Raw genomic sequence first — 20,387 nt, 5'->3', positions numbered from 1 at the left:
GTGTAAATTTTCTAAGTGTGCACGTGCAGTATGCTTAGTTAGCTTGAATAGTTACTGATAGTGAATGTATTTATCTCATTAGGACTTAGCACACTGTGTTTCTCAAATGTATTTGGAGTGGGAAAACAGCTTCTAATGAAAGCTACAGGAGATTTTGACATACTCTTTGAAAATTGGTATTACCATTACTATTTTATTTCCCAGTTTATTCTGGCCTCTACCTGTATTAGATACTTTAAAAATGTCTTTGCAATTGCTTGCCTTAGGTTGTTACTAGGCCTCACACTGGGTTTGTGACAGGTAGAGTGGCAAACAGTATGAAATTTGAAGATTGTGGGTTGAATTTTATTTTGCTTTAAGCGCCACAGAACACAGCTGAAACTGGAGTGCCATCTTCAGTGGTGTTTACATTTTTATTTTTGTCGTCTTTAGGCACTCAAGGAGTTGCCCCTGGTCCTGTAATTGGACTTCAGGCACCATCTACTGGTCTTCTTGGCGCCCGGCCCGGTCTCATCCCACTCCAGCGCCCTCCAGGAATGCCCCCACCTCACTTACAGCGGTTCCCTTTGATGCCACCCCGTCCCATGCCACCGCACATGATGCACAGAGGCCCACCGCCAGGACCAGGGGGCTTTGCGATGCCTCCACCTCATGGAATGAAAGGTCCCTTCCCACCGCATGGCCCCTTTGTTAGGCCTGGTGGAATGCCAGGGCTCGGGGGCCCAGGGCCAGGCCCAGGGGGTCCTGAAGACAGAGACGGAAGGCAACAGCCGCCGCAGCAGCCACAGCAGCAGCAGCCACAGCCGCAGGCGCCCCAGCAACCACAGCAGCAGCAGCAGCAGCAGCCACCATCACAACAGCCTCCACCAACACAGCAGCAGCCACAGCAGTTTAGAAATGATAACAGGCAGCAGTTCAATTCAGGTAGAGACCAAGAAAGGTTTGGAAGAAGATCTTTTGGAAATAGGGTGGAAAATGACCGGGAACGGTATGGGAACCGTAATGATGATAGAGATAATAGTAACCGTGACAGGAGAGAGTGGGGAAGAAGGAGCCCTGACCGGGACAGGCACAGAGACTTGGAAGAGAGAAATAGACGCTCTAGTGGGCATCGAGACAGAGAGAGAGATTCTAGAGATAGAGAGTCTCGTAGAGAGAAGGAAGAAGCCCGAGGAAAGGAAAAGCCTGAGGTGACAGAGAGGGCAGGTGGTAACAAAACCGTTGAACCTCCCATTAGCCAAGTGGGAAATGTAGACACTGCTTCAGACCTTGAGAAGGGGGTGTCTGAGGCTGCAGTCCTAAAGCCTTCTGAAGAGTTACCTGCTGAGGCTACCTCATCCGTTGAACCCGAAAAGGATTCTGGCTCAGCAGCAGAGGCTCCTCGTTAGAGACTGGAATTTGTGAAAATGTGACAGTGACACTTCCTGGAGTGTAGAGCTTGAGGTGTACAGATGCTGTATTATATCCGCTCCCGCTGTACCGCAGCCCCGCGCCAGCTGGTGGGGAACTGTAAGCAATTTGATTGCTTCCCTTCTATTTAAAAATAGCCACAAAATAACAAAAAATACTGAAAATATGAATAAATATTACCCTTTTTGCTGTAACTTTTTAAAAGTTTTGACTTTAAAAAGTTTACAAATCGTAATTAGAAGTGCTATTTTTTTTTTTTTTTTAATTTAAGACAAGGTAACGGTGAAAGCTCCTCAAAACAATAGGGATGTTTTTAATAAACTCTATTTTCGTAACAAACTTTAATGTGTGCTATTCTTCCTACACTGCATTAAGGTGGAAAAGGATTGTTCACCATCAAAGTTTGAGCTGTTAATACTGTATTGGAGTCTAAATTAGACTTATTTGATGAAAATAGACATTTTATGTAGTTATTCTCACTTTCATATGTAATACTTTTGATTTTTAGTGTTTCAGTCATAAGGTAAAAGTTAGTTGTTTTAATGTCAATTGAAAAGCTGTGTTTGCAATTCAATCGAGGTTTTCTTTTCTTTTCCATTGGCTTTGTGGTATATGTTGCCCTAATTTGTAAGGAGATTTTGCTGGGTGAAAAGTTGGATCCCAGTGTTACACGTTGTACTATAAATTATCTGACTGCCTGGGTATTAACGTTAGAAGGTTGCGTGTGTGTGTGTGTGTGTCTGTGTTTTTTTTTTTTCCAACCATCCCATTGAATTTTTCAAAAGGGTAAAAGAATCAAGGTTAACATTTGCAACCTAAAAGCTTTTTGTTGTGTTTGAGGACTTCAATGCAACCTATTACTGTTTCCTTATATAAGCCTTGCCTGTTGCCTTTCTTCACCAGTTTTTTAATTCCCCTGCTGGGCAGAGGTAAACGAACTTTTCCCCCACATATACTTTATTTCTTTTGCTTAAAGTTGGTGGGTTAAATAGGAAAAATCGTTGTAGGTTATCCAAGAATTATCACATGAAAACATCCAAAGCCAAGTCAAGCCTTCATCTGAAATTGCAGGAAATCCAGTGCCAAGACCTGATGTCACAGTATCCAAGTATTTATGGCCTTGAAGTTGTTTTGAATTACTTTTTTAAACTCCTGGTTTCAGTATGCTGAGCAGTTAACTTTGTCTTTTTGCCTTCATCCTCAGGCGAAGCTGCTTTATTACTCTGGTTTTTAAATAATACTCAGCAGCAAGACCTTTGGTTTGATGGGGAGAATATATCTAGGGCAATGTCCTTAATATTCCTGCCTTTAGAAAATGAGAGAAAATTGTTTTATATCTGTAAATTTAAATTATAAAACTTGTCCTTAATTTTACACTGGCCCACTGAGAAGTTTAAAAGTCCTAACAAATAAATGGCTTCTGGAAGAAAACGTGATTACCCAACATCCAGACTTGAAGGACTTACAGCCTGTATTTCCAATTTAAAGTATTGGGACCATCCTATATGCACATGTAAAAACTGGTAGTGTAATTATATTTGAAGTTTCAAAAGGCGTGAGTCTCTAATTGAGTTATTCCACATAGGCAACAAACTACATTAGGGAAATGTGTTAAATACTGTTTTTTAAAAATTCTCTGAGATTTAAAGAATGGTTGTTTTAACCACTTACTGTGAACATACTGTTGTTTACCATAATTTTAAAACTTTGGAAACACTACAGATTTGTCTTCCAATTTAGCTTTTCCTCTCCTAAATGATCTCTCCTACATTTGATAAAGTACATATTTATGAACAAACAGCATTTCACTTATTTCTGGTTTATCAGAAATAATATTCTACAATTTCCAATTGAATAATTTAGCCAAACCTGAGTTAGGTTAACATTGAAAAGCATTCTCTCAGGTACATAAATACATTAAGAGAAAGTGACTCATTTCACTAATTCGGTGTGTAAATTATTTATCAACAGCCAGAACCCACAGTCAAACATTTCCTTGGTTCCATCTTCTAATGCTACAGATTGCTTTAAAGGGCTAATCTGTAAGTAGGTTGTGCCAGCGTCTACCCTTGAATGTAGAATTTGTGCCATTCTGGCAGGTAGATAATCTTACTAGCTAGCCGAGGCTGTAACTTGCCTTTTAAAGCTCACTAAAAAGTTATCAAATGGCTCTCTTACATCGTAATATCTTCTTAAAATGAGGAGGTACTTTATGAATCAAAATGCTAAAATGACTAAGCAGGAACATTTCCCTAAAGCTTTCAAAGGACAGCCTATTTGTCTAAGCAGAGTTGTGTTAGTTTTAGCTAAAAGACCTGCTGTTTTAAAGTATGCATTTTGATGGTCTCAAAACACTTTCAAAATAAAATGCTATCACTGTTAGTATTACTAAATCTGTTCCACTGAAGCTGTTTATATAAATAAGTATCAGAGCTAATTTAGTTTGACTTTGGATTCTTTTAATAGCCTCATAATAAGTGCCATACAGGGTTTTTATTCACAGGCTTGAATGACAATTGAAGAAATTCTGACAAGTTTAATACCCATCTGTGATTAAGTCTGGCAAAATACAGGTCATTGAAACAGACATTTTAACTGAGTTTTATAAAACTATACAAATCTTCCAAGTGATCATAAATCAGTTTCTCACTACAGGTACTTTAAAGCAACTCTGAAAAAGTCACACAATTACACTTTCAAGATTACAGTGTTTAATGTTTATCAGGATACATTTCTACAGCTAGCAGGATAACAGATGAGTTAAGGGGCCTCAGACTACATCCAAGGGAATGTTTATTGGGCGATCCCAATTACACCACAAGCCAAACGACTTCCAGCGTTTCCTGTCTTTGTACTTTCTTCATTTCCACCTTTGCCCAAGTCATCTGCTTTTTCATGGACCTGTAAAAAATTTTAAGAAGGTAACTTTGGGCTGTCAAGTAATCACTACCTCCTCCCAACAATACCCAAAAGATGTTTAAGAACCTCACAATATTAGAAAAATAACATTAATCCTAGTAGAGAGATATACTAATATTTAGTAGTTTAAAAGTAGAAACTACTACTCAAAGCTTTTTCTTGGTGTTGCAAAGACATTACCTTTAAACATTAGGTAAGTGTTGCTATGTCTAAATGAAATACTAAAACCCAAATAACTGTTGTAGACCACCACACGCTACCCTTAATCCTCCATGGTAAGTTACAGTAACCTTAGTTCCGCAGTCACTCTTCCTTTGGCAGTTTTTTTAATTGCTTTGGAAAAAAAGGAAAGTGAAAGTGAATAAAACTCAAAATTTCATGCCAAATGAATGACGGGCCTATAATTAAGGTATAATCCTAAAAAATCTTAATACTTTAGCAACAGTATTTTGAATTTTGTTCAACAAACCTTTATAAATGATTTTTCTGCTTTACAACTATGCCTCAAGAAAACCATAAAAATAAAGGGTTAACTGAATGGAAGTGACTACTGAATGTTAATGCCCTCAAGGGGAGGTAAAAGAGAACCTATCTACTTGGTGTTTTGCATGAACCAGATGCAGTTCCCCAGGATAACTTGGGACAACAGCTTCCCACAAGTTAAACAAGTCATGATAACCTGCAGTCCTGAATGAACATGAATACTTAAGTCCATCCCAGGTTTTAAACCTAACAAAATGTTCTGTTTAACAAGTGAGAAACCCAATCCTGGCAAGAAAATCTGGCCATTTTAAAACTAAAGACTACTTCTGTTTTCCAAACTCAGATCTAATATGGTCAAATGTAACCTGCTTTTTACTGCATCTCAGCAGAACAGTGTTCTTAACTGACCTAGATAAAATAATTCATTTTCACCGTAATTGTCCAATAAAATTGCTTTTCCTAATTTGAACTGCAAGTACAGTTTATCTGGATCTTTAGAAACCGCAACTAACAAAAGTGAAAAGATACATGACTGTATGTTAGAAGAAGTTTTATGCATATCCTTTTATGAAAACTTACCACCAGTGTGCGGCCAATGATGCAATGGTCTCCTGAGAGTGAGATCACAGAATCTTCAATAAACACATCGGCCACACCATCTTTGTCAGCAGTCACATTGCCCAAGTCCCCAACATGCCTAATAATGAAAAAGCATCAGATGGATTAGGGCTGATGCCACTAAACATCAAGGTAGTTCATGAGCTAAATTAAAACTTGACTGAGTAGACACAAATTTGCAAACAAGTAGCTAGGCATTCTAAATACAGCTCTTCAAACAAGGCTTCACGTCTACATACTAATGCTCTGGGAAGAAAGATGGGGCTGCACCTGATTTCAGAAGTACCAAAGGGTAAACTCTCAGTTACTGAGTTATGCCTGTTAATTACTGGCATAGCTAACAAAGCTATGTCCCAAGGCCTCTGATATAAAAATCTTGTCCTTTAATATTTTTCTGAAAGGCTTTCAGAAAACATACACATACAAATGGAGTCTCGACTAGTTTTCAGTATCAATTTTTTTTTTATCTACAGAAGCTTCCTATGTTTCACAATGATGATTGATTTTGCTAGTGGTTGACAGTACTGTTATTCATGACATTTCCTGTATTAGTTCCCCTTTGGCACTTGTATTAGTTCTATATTCAATAAATGCTACAAAACCAAATCGTTTTAAGTGTCCCCATTTGTCAATTCCTTTAAGCCCAGGAAGTAAAAGCATTCCAGCATTTGGGAGCAGGGGTTTAGATGAGTCAGCAAGTTCAAAAGCAAAGGTCGGGGAAACACGGAATTATCTTAGCACATATTTACAAGTAGTATACCATATGAACTCCAGAAAGCTATCGCCATTATTACAAGAGTTAAGCATCTTGTTACCTCTCTTCATCCTTTGGCCCACCGTGTTTTCTGGATAGAGGATTAAAGTGAGGACCTGCACTGGTACAGCCTATTTACAGGAAGAAGAAAAAAAAGCTAAATTATGAATTAAAGTTCCCAAATACATTCTAAAAAGAAACACTGCTAAAACTTCCCATGGAGAAAGTGCTGACCTGCATCATGATTTCTGGGATAAGCAACACCTTGGTACAGCCACAGTGAGAAGGGAACAGAAACAAGTCTATGGCCAGGCATGGTGGCTAACACCTGGAACCCCAGCACTTTGGGAAGCTGAGGTGGCTGGATCATCTGAGGTCAGGAGTTTGAGACCAGCCTGGCCAACATAGCAAAACCCTGTCTCTACTGAAAAAATACAAAAATTAGCGAGGCGTGGTGGTGCGCACCTATAGTCCCAGCTACTTGGTAGGCTGAGGCAGGAGAATCGCTTGAACCTGGGAGGCACAGGTTGCAGTGAGCTGAGATCGCACCACTGCACTCCAGCCTGGGGAACAGAGCAAGACTCCATCTCAAAAAAAAAAAAAAAAAAAAAAAAAAAAAAAAAAAAAAACTCCCACCAAGTTCTAACTACTGTCTGACACTTGTAAAGTTAACACCCTTCTCTGGGCTTTGGCTTCTTCACTGTAAAAATAAGGGACCAGACTGATCTTCAACAGTTTTTCTATTATTAAAATCCCATGGTTATGATCCAAATTCTTAAAAAAACGTAGTATACTTTACAAAAAACTCATCTCCCCAGCAGCATATGCCAAGCAGTTCTATCTGTGCCCTTTACTTGGTGCAGGCAGAATATTCAACAGCATCTTATGTGCAAGGGCCAAGGCTGCTGCCTTACACAACTCGAGGGGGTGGCATTCCAACTGTATCCTGTGTAGAAGGTGCTCCTGTGCACCAGGGGATGACATTCACAGAGCACAACCTCGACAGCACAGGAGGCCCTTTCATAACACAGCTGTCTTCAGCAGCGCTCTCACCTGCAGGAGTCCCACACAGGGAGAAAGGCAGGCAAGTTACAGGAAGCAGCAGAGCAATCACCTCCCAGACCAGAGGCGGTAAAGCCTAAAAGCAACTCGGGGGAATTTCAGCAATTACAGAAATGGATCAAATCTGATCATTACAAATCACTATTTGAAACTAAATTAGCAAGATGAATAAAGTTAATTTAAGAAGAAATCTATAAACAAAAAAATCAGATTATTACTCAAATATGGCAAAAGATCACTAAATGCAACTTAACTCATAAACTTCTGTTAACTTGCTTCCAATCCCAAATTAAGAAAATAAAATTTGGCAGTTTCTCTGAACCTACTCTGGTTCAGGGGTTGCCTGATTTTTTTAAAAATACTTTAAAAAAAATTTTTTTAAAGCATATTCCAAAGTACCAGTAATCCTCTGCATTCCATCTTCAGTTTGTATCATACTTTGGTCCCACTAAGGAGCCTGTGTTTGGGGTGTAGAGCTACTCTTACATGGCATTATGCAAATAAATGCAGCCCCTTTGCTTGAGGCACCCACCCTCAACCCCCAGCTCAAACACCTGGGATCATTACAAAAGTTAAGAGCCCAAGTTTTTACTTCCTATTTGCCTTCTTTAAAAAACACCCTCTTCTGGCTGGGTGCAGTGGCTCATGTCTGTAATCCCAGCACTTTGGGAGGCCGAGACGGGTGGATCACGAGGTCAGGAGAGAGACCATCTTGGCTAACACAGTGAAACCCCGTCTCTACTAAAAATACAAAAAATTAGCCAGGCGTGGTGGCAGGCACCTGTAGTCCCAGCTACTCAGGGGGCTGAGGCAGGAGAATGGCGTGAACCCGGGAGGCGGAGCTTGCAGTGAGCCGAGATCGCGCCACTGCACTCCAGCCTGGGCCACAGAGTAAGACTCCGTCTCAAAAAAACAAACAAACAAAAAAACATCCTCTTCTACAATGATGCTGTAAGACAAAACATCAACTCTTTCCCTTTCTTTTCCACACCTAGGTATCAAAGCCCAGTTTTGTGGCTAATCTTAAGGTTGATCTTCAAAGATATTTTAACTTGACTTCTCTTTTTTTGGTTTCTAAAGATACACTACACCAAATCTTAAGACAAAGGGCACTGGACCTTCAGAAGCAGGTCCACCCCAGTCTTCACAATCTAGTGCAGTTACTTTTCTTGTGTGTACTCTGCTGGCATTATTACAAAAATCAAGATATGGTCCCAGTTCCTGCAATTTTAGCACAGTGCTTATATACAATAAAGTTGACCTCTTTTTTTAAAAGAAAAGTTGAGGGTTTTCCCAGGCACAGTGGCTCACACATGTAATCCCAGCACTTTGGGAGGTCGAAGAGGATAGACCACTTGAGCCCAGCAGTTCAAGACCAGCCTGGGCAACATGATGAAACCCCACCTCTAGAAAAAAATACAAAAATTAGCCAGGCATGGTGGTGTGTACCTGTAGTCCCAGCTACGGGCCAAGGCATGAGGATCACTGGAGCCTGGGAGGTCAAGGCTAAGGTGAGCCGTGATCGCACAGCGCCACTGCACTCCAGCCTGAGCGACAGAGCAAGACCCTTTCTCAAAAACAAAAACAAGTTGAGGGGTTTTAACGTTTAGGGGCTACTCTACTGTTTATCTAACTAGGGTGAACAAGTATGGGTCACCAGCACAGCACAACACCCACCTGCTGTATTATCTCCAAACTCATGAACATGGAATCCGTGCAGGCCTTCAGTCAGTCCTTTAATGCTTCCCCACACCTTCACTGGTCCATTACTTTCCTTTAATTAAAGAAAAGTGCAAAGTTGGAGAGAGTTTCTGAACAAAGAAAACAGCTGATTTACCTTTACCCCTCACAGTGAAGTAAAAAGCAGCCAGACTTGGGAGTGGAAAAATCTGTGTCCAAATCCCAGGCTGACCACTTTCTAGCCAGTGAACCTCCAGCAAGCTGCTTAACTGCTCTAGGCCTGTGTCCTCAAAAGGGAGACGGTAATCTTGTTCCCACACTCAATGCACAAGCGCCCTGTGGCCAGGCTTCGTGATTAAATAACATAAAAAGCACCTAATAGAGTGGCAAGCAAAGTGAGTACCTACACATCAGTGTTAGACACTTCATAGGCTTTGACTATTACAGTAAATAGGTAATGTAAGTACCTATTTATGTAGTAAATACTTTTGAATAGGTCATATTTGTACATGTTGAATATACATGTACATGTAAACCTTTTTTGTTTATTCTGAGACAGAGTCTCGCTCTGTCACCCAGGCTGGAGTGCAGTGGCATGATCTCAGCTCACTGCAAGCTCCGCCTCCCGGGTTCACGCCATTCTCCCACCTCAGCCTTTTTAACCCAAAAGGTGTATGTCTCACCCTACACTCTGGAGCCCCTTGCTTTTTCTCCACATACACCCTTTTCCATATGGCATACTCACTTGACTTTAAAAAAAAAAAAAAGAAAAAGTCGCCCTGGAAATGTCCAACAGGCTACCCTGGGACCCCTGCTCTCCACTCCCCACTCAGTGAGTGTTTTTAAGTGTCCATCATAAGTTTTTTTCTTTTTTTTGAGACGAGTCTCGCTCTGTCACCCAGGCTGGAGTGCAGTGACATGATCTCGGCTCACTGCAAGCTCCGCCTCCCAGGTGCATGCCATTCTCCTGCCTCAGCCTCCTGAGTAGCTGGGACTACAGGCGCCCACCACCACACCCGGCTAATTTTTTTGCATTTTTAGTAGAGACGGGGTTTCACCATGTTAGCCAGGATGGTCTCAATCTGCTGACCTCGTGATCCACCCGTCTCGGCCTCCCAAAGTGCTGGGATTACAGGCGTGAGCCACCACGCCCGGCTATCACAGGTATTTTTAATTAGCAGTCAGAAAATATTCTATTCCACGGCCCCCAGGAGAGGACTGATTCTAGTCTAACCAGAGGTACTACTGCTTTCTGAAATCTTTTCAAGCACTGAAACCTAGGTAACCTTTCCACTCTACCAAAATGAAAGTAAGCAGTATCGCCATTCAGGTAATGGTGACAGGTAATGGTGCTCCGTGGCTACATACAGAAATCAAGGAAGTTACAACTAGATCTCAGGACTAAAATAAACACAACATCCACACCACACCGTCATACAACATGTCAGTGTCTCTTGTTTTTAGCTTGGTTTGTTTTCAAATACGGCCAACAGTTAAGGGGCATTAACCCTTAAGATGTGACTTTCCACTGGAAAATACCATTGCTCAAATGAAGTATCCTGGCAATTGCTGCCTTTTTAAATTCTTTTCTTTTTGACAATAGATACCGTGACTCTTCTATAACCTTTAATTTTGGAAAAACTCAAATGTGAAAGCTGTCCCTCAAACACTCTGTTATCAAGAGCACAGGGCCAAAAACAGCAGGTTCTTTGAAACGTCCATTTAACCGGTAATACATTCGGGACATGTAAGTAGCTGTGCTTGGGTACAACCCTACAGGGACCAGGCTATGAACTTAAGTGAATAACACAGGCCTGGGAAGCGAAAAAATACATGAACTGCTACAGCAGTACTGTCCTGGGCTAAGGAAGGCTCAGTATGAAGAGATCTCCAAAAATTCTTCAAGAGAAGCTAGGAAAACTGGATTAATACGTGAAAAATTCTGATTTGTAAAAACTAGCAAAGAGTCCAAGATTTTAAACACGGAATAGGCCAAGCCAAGTAGTTTATAGCCAATGTATTATCTCTGCATATCTGGAAAGCTGGAATGCTCCACTATCCAAGGCTCATTCTCAGGTACAACGGGCACCAAACAAAACGAAGTCAGGCGCTTAAAAGAAGGAACTACGCAAGCTGCTCAGGGAAGGTGGAAAATGACAGAAACCTGGGTTCATGCATGGATTCTCAATGGCCAGGGAGAAGGGATTCCTCAGAGGCGTCTTAAGACTAACACTGGTGGCCGGGCGGGGTGGCTCACGCCTGTAATCCCAGCACTTTGGGAGGCCGAGGCGGGTGGATCACGACGTCAACAGATCGAGACCATCCTGGCCAACATGGTGAAACGCCGTCTCTACTAAAACATAAAAAATTAGCCAGGCGTGGCGGCGCGCACCTGTAGTCCCAGCTACCCGGGAGGCTGAGGCAGGAGAATTGCTTGAACCTAGGAGGCGGAGGTTGCAGTGAGCCGAGATCGCGCCACTGCACTCCAGCCTGGGCGACAGAGCGAGACTTGGTCTGAAAAACAAAACACTAGTACTGGTGAATTATGTGGGGAGAAGTAAAGAGGGACAAAAAGAAGTCTGACAAATGAAACAGCAAAATGGAGTCAAATGCCAAAGAACCTTTTCCAGAAAATCTGGAGACCTATTAAAGAAAAAGGCTAAACTCATTATCTCCCTCGCATACATTTCAGACATTTACACAGACTAACTGTTCCTGTCCTCTCACGTTTCTGTAAACCCCTTTAAAGACTGAATCTCATTCATATAGTAAATATTCCCTCATGATTTTTAAGCCGAGCGCAAGAGAAAATTTTCCACCAGTTGGTAACTTCACTAAGGTTCTGGGGACAGTGTTATCACAAGCACCTTCCTTGCAACACGTTTTGTAATTTTACTTCTAACAGTTTTGAAAATATTTCTGTATATTTTACAAGAGTCGTTCAGAAGTTTGTCTCTGACCATCTTAGCAACCTGCCTACTGGCAGAGCAATTTTAAAGCCACTTTACGAAAATGTGGCTTAAGAAATGCTCCGACAACAGTTATTAAGTGCCAATTCGGTGTAATGGAAACTCCAGGTCTTCTAATTTCCAAATACGAAACCCCACCCACTGTCCTCAAACGACAGTTCTCAACCGTAGGTGCACATCAAAATCACTTTTGGAAACTTTTAAAAAACAGCAATACTCACCCTGCACTAGGACAGGTTTTGATGTAATTGGTCTGAGGTTGGGCTCTGGTGTATTTTTAGTAAGATCTTCAAATAAGCTAACTGTGCACCCAAAGTTAAGATCACCGCCCTCAAAAATCCCCAAAAGGGTCAGTTAAACCTCTGGCTCCCGGAGCTTAGGAGGAGAAAAAGGACCTCTGTTCAAGGCTACCTTCTCTGCCCTTGCAGTCCAATCACAACCTAGAACAGAGGCCAGCAAACTTCCCTGCAAAGTGTCACACAAACGGTCTCTGTTGCGTATGTTTGTTTTCCAAAGCCTTTTAAAAATATAAAAACCATTCCTAGCCTTAGAGCTGTACAAAAGCGAAGACTCCCTGACCTAGAGCGCTGAAGCCGGAAAGCGGAGAGGGATGCGAAGACACCAGGCGGGCCCAGGCGCAGTCGCCATCCCCGGGCTGGGCCTGGCACTGCGCCACTCGGTGTCCGCGGGACCCTCAGGAACAAGAACACGGCCAAGCAAGGGACGAGCACAGCCGCTCCAGGCACCACGACAGACCCCGCGGCGGCGGCCCACGGACCACCGAGGGCAGCACGCCCGCCCCCGCCCCTCCCCGACCCGCGGCAATCCCTCCCCGCGCTCCCGCCACGCGCAGGCCCAGCCCCACGGCGGCCTCGGTCCCACACCCCGCGCCCGGGCCCGCCCGGTGACTCAGCACTTGGGCACCGCACCGCCGGGGGCGAAAGCACCGACCGGGCGGCACGGGCCCGGACCGGGCGCTGGACCAGGGCGGCCCCGAGGCCTGGCAGGCGACCCGCTCCTAGCAAAGGTGCGCGGGGGGACGAGCGGGCGGGAGCGGCCTCGCAAACAAGCCTCCGTCCCAGCCCTTGCCTTCTGCTCGAAATTGATGATGCCCTGCACTGGGCCGTCGCCCTTCAGCACGCACACGGCCTTCGTCGCCATTACTCGCTAGGCCACGCCGAGGTCCTGGTTCCGAGGACTGCCACGGAAACCCCAGACGCTGCAGGAGACTACGCCGCAAACCAGCACCAGGTCTCCGCGACTAGTTTATAGGCCGGACCTCCGCGCCTCGCCCACTCTGGCCCCCAAACCAATCGCCGCGCACGCGCTCAGCCCGCCCCCTGCGGCAGCCTCGGGTCGCGAGTGGCCGGGAATTACTGGGGGCGGGGCCAAGGGGCCGCGTGCGCCGGAGACTCTCCCCGCCCCGCAACCGGGAAACGTCCAGAACCCCGAAATGTGGAGAAAACACAACCTTCTTTTCACGGGGGCGTGGCCCGCCGGTTGCAGTACGCGAAATTGGCAAAATGATGTAAACAGGGTACGCTTTGAAAATCTGAAGTCACTTTGTCTAGAAATGTCGTTAGTTATGACTGAGTTTGGCCACAGCGTCTCGTTTGTTACTCAGAAATTGGGACGCCCCAAGATGGATGCTTTTGTAGTTTTCATTTTTTTGTCTTGTTTTTTAGTTTTCTGAGGGTATAGAAAGTCGCTACACCTCAATCCCGGGCCTTACCTTTTCTTCCCCTGCAATTTTCTTAGTCCTTAGTATAGAGTTTCTTATTTGGTTGGCAGAATTCGGTATTCTTTTTATATTTTCCCTGTTTGGCAAGGCCACAACCCTACAGATAACCAAACGGCAACTAGTTGGCTTCTAGGCATCGCCTGCGTTTTTGTCTGGCCTAAAGGCCACAACACTCAAGGAGGGTAGAATGGTGAAATAATTTATGATGCCTCCATACAACAGGAATGATAAATATGACTTACCTTTCAAGGGAAATATTTCAAAAACATATTGTGAAATGAGAAAATAGTGCAAACTACTTTTGTCCGGGGCGAGGGGGTTGTTTATTTGATTTTTGAGACAGGGTCTCACTCTGTCACCCAGGCTGGAGTGCAGTGGCACCATCATAGCTCACTGCAGCCTCGACCTCCTGGGTTCAAGCCATCCTCCTGCCTCAGCCTCCCAAGTACCTGGGACCACAGGCATGTGCCACCACACCTGGCTGATTTTTGTATTTTGGGTACGGATGGGGTTTTACCATGTTGCCCGGGCTGGTTTCAAACTCCTGAGCTCAAGCCAGCCATCTACCCACCTCGGCCTCCCAAAGTGCTGGGATTACAGACATGAGCCACCACGTCCAGCCTAGTACTTAATATTGAGCATGGCAAAATACTGAGACTTAATTGAAGTCCAGTGTGAAACAACAATAGAAGCTATTCCAGCCTCGTTGGGAGTACACTACTATCGATTTATTTGCTTATTTATTATGTACGCTATTTAGACCCTCAGACTCTGATGCATCCTGTATCAGAGAAACACAATTCACATTTTTTTATCATCCTCTAGGAAGTATACATATTTGCAGTTTTGCCTGTTGTATTTGGTAGTAGCCTCCAGATAATTCGTATATTCTAAACGGTTGCATAAACAGTGCAAATGCTGGCCAAAGGGCCTTTGCCCAAGGCTAAAGTTTCTTTGGGTTCCAGGAAGTTCGGCAGATTTCAGTTCATTGTAAACTTGCCAAGGGAGCCGACCACAGACACGAGAGAGCTGCTTTGGGACAGTGAATTACTCTTCTTTTGAGACGGTCTAATGATGCCTGGGTGGTGCCTTCGTAGGACGGTCATCACACCTGAACAAGGGGGTCCCCGGCCCCGGGCCCCATGCTTTACTGGGCCCTGTTCTGTCCCTCTTCTGGCATCATCTCCCATGGAGAAAAGAATGTGTTGAAGCCAAGAAGATGCTCCCCCCAAGAATATCATCTCTGCTAGAACAGGGGTAAGGATTTTAACTCTGTGATATTTAAGAGTATTTATATCTTCCTAATGCAGGGCATCAAATGTGGGCACCATGGACATTTTGGGCCAGACAGTTCTTTGCTGTGGAGGCTGTCCTGTACACTGTGGGATGTTCAGTAGAATCCCTAGCCCCTACTCGCTAGATGCCAGTAATACCCTGTCCCTCCCTGCCAGGCTGGGATAACCAAAAATAATTCCAGACGTTGCCAAATCACTCCCAGTTAAGAATCACTGTTTTTATTTATTTAGATATGGAGTCTCACTCTGTCACCCAGGCTGGAGTGCAGTGGTGCGATCTCGGCTCACTGCAACCTCCGCCTGCTGGGTTCAAGTGATTCTCCTGCCTCAGCCTCCCGAGTAGCTGGGGCTACAGGCGTGCACACCATGCCTGGCTAAGTTTTTGTATTTTTAGTAGAGATGGGGTTTCACCATGTTGGCCAGGCTGGTCTCGAACTCCTGACCTCAAGTGATCTGCCAGCCTCGGCCTCCCAAAGTGCTGGGATTACAGGTGTGAGCCACCACACCCGGCCAAGAACCACTGTTTAGAACACCACTTGAGTACCAGGATCCTGGAATTTCCTGCCCAAAGAGCCCTGAGCCTGTGTATAGGATCCTGAACAGGCCACACAGGGACTGTCCCTTGTTGAGTACACTGCTAGCCTTGAACATAGGCCCTGCCCAGTGCCACAAGGAGCAGGGGTGGGGAAAGGAGGAAAGGTCAGGGGCGGGCAGGCAGCCGGCTCTCCACTGCTACCCTTCTACATAGAACTGAAAGAAGTCCAAGAATTCCACATTTCAACCTGCCTTCCAGGTCTTTATGAAGGTATATTTGTTAAGACAGGATGATAGAGCCTTGGTTGTTTGGAACCCTGCAACGTGGGTTGAATCTGGCACATGTAATTAGCCGGGCATGGTGGTACACCCCTGTAGTCCAAGCTACTTGGGAGGCTGAGGTAGGAGGATCGCGTGGGCCCAGGAGGTTGAGGCTGCAGTGAGTTGTGATCGCACCATTGCACTCCAGCCTGGGCAACAGAATGAAATCCTGTCTCAACAATAATCATCGTCATCATCGTGGAGTATCTAACTTAAATAAAATAAAATAGGGAAATCAGATGAGAGGGACCTTTGCACTTGAACCCCAGGGTTTAAAGAAGCAGAACAGGCAAACCCTGTCAGAAAGAAGAAAAGAGAGTGAGAGAGAAAAAGAAAGAGAAAGAGAGAAAGAAAAAGAAAAAGAAAGAAAGAGAGAGAGAAAGAGAAAGAAAGAAAAAGGAAGGAGGGAGGGAGGGAAGAAAGGGAGGAGGGAAGGAATTAGAGAAAGAGGAGAATGTGGCACATGTAGACAGTTCAACTTTGTCAGGGATGGTGAGGAGGAATAGATGCCTCAAATCAGATGGTGGCACATGCAGATGACTAAACCGCTTGTAATGTGTCATTCCAGCCTTCCTGAGAGTGAAAATTCATGTTTGGGGACCTCTGTGGTTAAAAGGTGGGCAAAAAGGTAGACCAGAATTTTTTTTTTTTTTTTAGATGGAGTGTTGCTCTGTCGCCCAGGCTGGAGTGCGGTGGTGCAGTCTTGACTCGCTATAGCCTCACCCCGCTGGGCTTAGGCGATTCTCCAACCTCAGCCTCCCAAGTAGCTGGGACTGCAGTTTCAATAATTCTGTCTAGACCTCAGCTAAAAATCAAAGGCACTGGGCCTAGATGCAGTGTTTATCAACCCTGGCTGCACAATAGAATCACCTGGGCAGTTGAAAACTAAAACAAACAAAAAATACTGTGCTTAGGCCCAATTATATTAAAACCTTAAAATTGTATATCTTTATACTGTAAATACACATTTCATTGCTGTAAGAGTCATAAGAAACCCTCAATGGTTATCGATGGAAGTAGGCTGCTTATCTGTGTACTTTTCATCACATGAGAAAAATAAACCTTTATTTGGTTAAATAGCGTAACCAGATTTGTTACATGCAGTCAAAAGCAATTTCTAACTGATAGAGATGAGAAGCCACCAGAGGGGTGTCCACAGGGAGGCAGAATGGTCTCTGGAATAGCTGAGTGGGTGGACTGAGAGCAGATGGGGTGAGACTCAAGGCAGAGAGGCCATTTGGGAGACAGGATAAGAGCCCACCTAAGGCCATCACTGGAAGAAAGCTGGGAGATCACGGAAATGCAACCACAAGTCCAGCCACCCATTGCAGGTGCATGGTGAGAGAGGGAAGGTAAGGGCAGCCCCCAGGTTTCTAGCCCCCTTGGTGCTGTTTACCAAGGAAAGCAGGTTCAAGGACAAAGGGCTTAATTCAGGACAGGGTGCATCTGAAGTGCCTGAAGAACCTATAAGTGCCAGGCTGGAATCGTCCTCTTGGATATGGGTCTAAGCCTCAGGATCATTCTTAAGTCTGGACTCCATCTCAGAATTAACACACAGCCTATTCAACGTTCTTGTTTTATTTTGTTATGTTTTTTTGACACAAGATCTCACTCTGTCACTCAGGCTGGAGTGTAACGGCGTGATCTCGGCTCACTGCACCCTCGACTTCCTGGATTCAGGTGATCCCCTCACCTCAGCCTCCCCAGTAGCTGGTGTGTCCGGAATTGGTGGGTTCTTGGTCTCACTGACTTCAAGAATGAAGCCGCGGACCCTCACGGTGAGTGTTACAGTTCTTAAAGGTGGCGTGTCCGGAGTTTGTTCCTTCTGATGTTCAGATGTGTTCGGAGTTTCTTCCTTCTGGTGGGTTTGTGGTCTCGCTGGCTCAGGAGTGAAGCTGCAGACCTTCGTGGTGAGTGTTACAGCTCTTAAGGCAGCGCGTCTCAAGTTGTTCATTCCTCCCGGGGGGTTCGTGGTCTCATTGGCTTCAGCAGTGAAGCTGCAGACCTTCGTGGTGAGTGTTACAGCTCATAAAGGCAGTGTGGACCCAAAGAGTGAGCAGCAGCAAGATTTATTGCAAAGAAAGACAAAGCTTCCACAGTATGGAAGGGGACCCAAACAGGTTGCCACTGCTGGCTCAGGCAGCCTGCTTTTATTCTCTTATCTGGCCCCACCCACATCCTGCTGATTGGTAGAGCCAAGTGGTCTGTTTTGACAGGGCGCTGATTGGTGTGTTTACAATCCCTGAGCTAGACACAAAGGTTCTCCACCTCCCCACCAGAGTAGCTAGATACAGAGTGTCGATTCGTGCATTCACAAACCCGGAGCTAGACACACGGTGCCAATTGGTGCATTTACAATCCCTTAGCTAGACATAAAGGTTCTGCAGGTCCCCACTAAACTCAGGAGCCCAGCTGGCTTCACCCAGTGGATCCCGCACCTGGGCTGCAGGTGGAGCTGCCTGCCACTCCCATGCCGTGCACCCGCACTCCTCAGCCCTTGGGTCGTCGATGGGACTGGGCACCGTGGAGCAGGGGGCAGCGCTTGTCGGGGAGGCTCCAGCAGCACAGCACCCCACAGAGAGGGGGAGGCTCAGGCATGGCGGGCTGCAGGTCCCGAGCCCTGCCCCGCGGGGAGGCAGCTAAGGCCCGGCGAGAAATCGAGCCTAGTGCCGGTAGGCGGCCCTGCTCCGAGTACGGGGCCTCCACAGCCGCTGGCCCTGGTGCTAAGCCCCTCATTGCGTGGGGTCGGCAGGGCCCGCCGCCTGCTCCGAGTGTGGGGCCCGCCAAGCCCACGCACACGTGGAGCTCCAGCTGGCCCTCAAGCGCCCGCACACCCCCGGTTCCCGCTCGTGCCTCTCCCTCCACACCTCCTTGCAAGCTGAGGGAGCCAGCTCCGGCCTTGGCCAGCCCAGAAAGGGGCTCCCACAGTGCAGCGGTGGGCTGAAGGGCTCCTCAAGTGCTGCCAAAGTGGGAGCCCAGGCAGAGGAGGTGCCGAGAGCGAGTGAGGCCTCTGAGGACTGCCAGCACGCTGTCACCTCTCACTGGGACTACAGGTGAGCACCCACACACCCGGCTAATTTTTTTTATTTTTTGGTAGAGATGGGGTCTCCCTATGTTGCCCAAGCTCATTTAGAACTCCTGGGCTCAAGCAATCCACCTGCCTCAGCCTCCCCAAGTGCTAGGATTATAGGCATGAGCCACCGCCCCCAGCCTCAAAGTTGTTTTTTAAAAATGTAATTATCTATTCCCTTTAAGGCACATAATTTTCTGAATGAACCTCTACCCTATTAGGTGGGTAGGAGTTGGGTGAGACTTAAACTTGAAATGATAATGCCTAAAGTTTGTGCAGTTTAAACCCCAGGGGTCCCCATCACCTGGGCCATGGACCAGTACTACATTGGCTATATTTGAAGAATTGTCTTGGGCCACACATAAAATACGTTAACATTAATGATAGCTGGTGAGCTAAAAAAAAAAAAAAAAAAATCGCAAAGGCAATCTCACGTTTTAAGAAAGTTTATGAATTTGTGTTGGGCTGCATCCAAAGCCTTCCTGGGCCACAGGCACCATAGGCTGTGGGTTGGACAAGCTTGTTATAGGCCTCATATGTGGTGGGGCTGCTGTTTTAAAAGTCTCATCAGTGCAGATTTTACTTATTGCATGAAGATTGATATTTAAGTTGAGATGAAGGATAATATATTTTATTTGAGATCATTACACTTGTGAAGAGTTAATGAGTTGCATGTTTTTCACGTAAATGTTATTTAGTCATACCTTTATCATGACAGGATGATTCTGCTTCACAACTTCTTTCTGTTTTTAAGGAAAGGGGCTGGGCATGGTGGTTCAGCCCTATAATCCCAGCACTCTTGGAGGCGGAGACGGGCAGATCACTTCAGCCCAGGAGTTTGAGACCAGCCTGGGCAACATGGTGAAACCCCGACTCTACAAAAAATACAAAAACTAGCTGGGCATGGTAGCACACACCTATAGTCTCAGCTACCCAGGAGTCTGAGGTGGCAGAATTGCTTGAACTCAGGTGGCAGAGGTTGCAGTGAGCTGAGATCGCACCTCTGCACTCCAGCCTGGGCAACAGAGTGAGACCCTGCCTAAAAAAAAAAAAAAAAGAGGCATTGGTTTATTGTTATTGTTCTTTTAAAAAAAATTGCTGCTCCGCAACCTGGGAGGTTTGGTTTGGTTTTTTTTTTTTTAACAGTTTTATTAAGATACAATTTACATACCATACAATTCATCCTTTGTAAGCATGCACTTTAATGATTTTTAAAGTAAATTTATGTAGTTGACAGCTACCAGCACAATGCAGTTTTAAAACATTTCCATCAGCCCAACTTACCTCATGCTAGTTTTTGCTTAATCCCTTCTCCCACCCCAAGCTGCAGGCAACCACTAACCTGCTTTCTGTCAATAAATTTGCCCTTTCTGGACATTTCATGTAAATAGTATCATACAATACGCTGTCTTTTGCATCTGGCCTATTGTACTTAGCATGATGTTTTAGAGCTCAGTTCATGTTATAGCACTTATCTGTAATTTGTGCCTTTCTATATCTGAATACTATTCCGTTACATGGATAGACTGTA

The 20,387-nt window shown here is 45.0% G+C and overlaps 2 protein-coding genes, 1 long non-coding RNA gene and 1 other non-coding gene across 5 annotated transcripts in view; 2 read left to right on the top strand and 2 right to left on the bottom strand.

The window, feature by feature from the left end:
- The window catches only part of SCAF4 (SR-related CTD associated factor 4), a 61,642-nt gene extending 59,893 nt beyond the window's left edge, over nucleotides 1-1,749 (top strand). For both annotated transcript variants that reach the window (XM_031005267.3, XM_031005269.3), the window contains exon 20: nucleotides 433-1,749. In XM_031005267.3, the coding sequence (XP_030861127.2) occupies nucleotides 433-1,388 (956 nt within the window). In that variant the 3' untranslated portion in view covers nucleotides 1,389-1,749. The remainder of the gene's footprint in view (nucleotides 1-432) is intronic.
- Nucleotides 1,750-4,098: 2,349 nt separating this feature from the next.
- Nucleotides 4,099-13,377, bottom strand: SOD1 (superoxide dismutase 1). The gene is made up of 5 exons (XM_004062687.3): nucleotides 12,985-13,377; nucleotides 8,924-9,020; nucleotides 6,246-6,315; nucleotides 5,392-5,509; nucleotides 4,099-4,311 (listed from the first exon to the last, which is right to left on the bottom strand). The coding sequence occupies exons 1-5, from the start codon at nucleotides 13,054-13,056 to the stop codon at nucleotides 4,204-4,206; spliced, it is 465 nt and encodes a 154-aa protein (XP_004062735.1). The 5' UTR covers nucleotides 13,057-13,377; the 3' UTR covers nucleotides 4,099-4,203.
- Nucleotides 8,327-8,503, bottom strand: LOC115931898 (small nucleolar RNA SNORA81). The gene has a single exon (XR_004068320.1). It is a non-coding gene; the product is annotated as a small nucleolar RNA SNORA81 (small nucleolar RNA).
- On the top strand, nucleotides 13,284-19,470 carry LOC129529332 (uncharacterized). The gene is made up of 3 exons (XR_008674817.2): nucleotides 13,284-13,432; nucleotides 14,602-14,893; nucleotides 17,411-19,470. It is a non-coding gene; the product is annotated as an uncharacterized lncRNA (long non-coding RNA).
- The last annotated feature ends 917 nt before the right edge of the window (nucleotides 19,471-20,387 follow it).

The sequence above is a fragment of the Gorilla gorilla genome, chromosome 22 (genome assembly GCF_029281585.2).
Source record: "Gorilla gorilla gorilla isolate KB3781 chromosome 22, NHGRI_mGorGor1-v2.1_pri, whole genome shotgun sequence".
NCBI lineage: Eukaryota > Metazoa > Chordata > Mammalia > Primates > Hominidae > Gorilla > Gorilla gorilla.
This window is presented reverse-complemented; position numbering and strand designations above follow the sequence as displayed.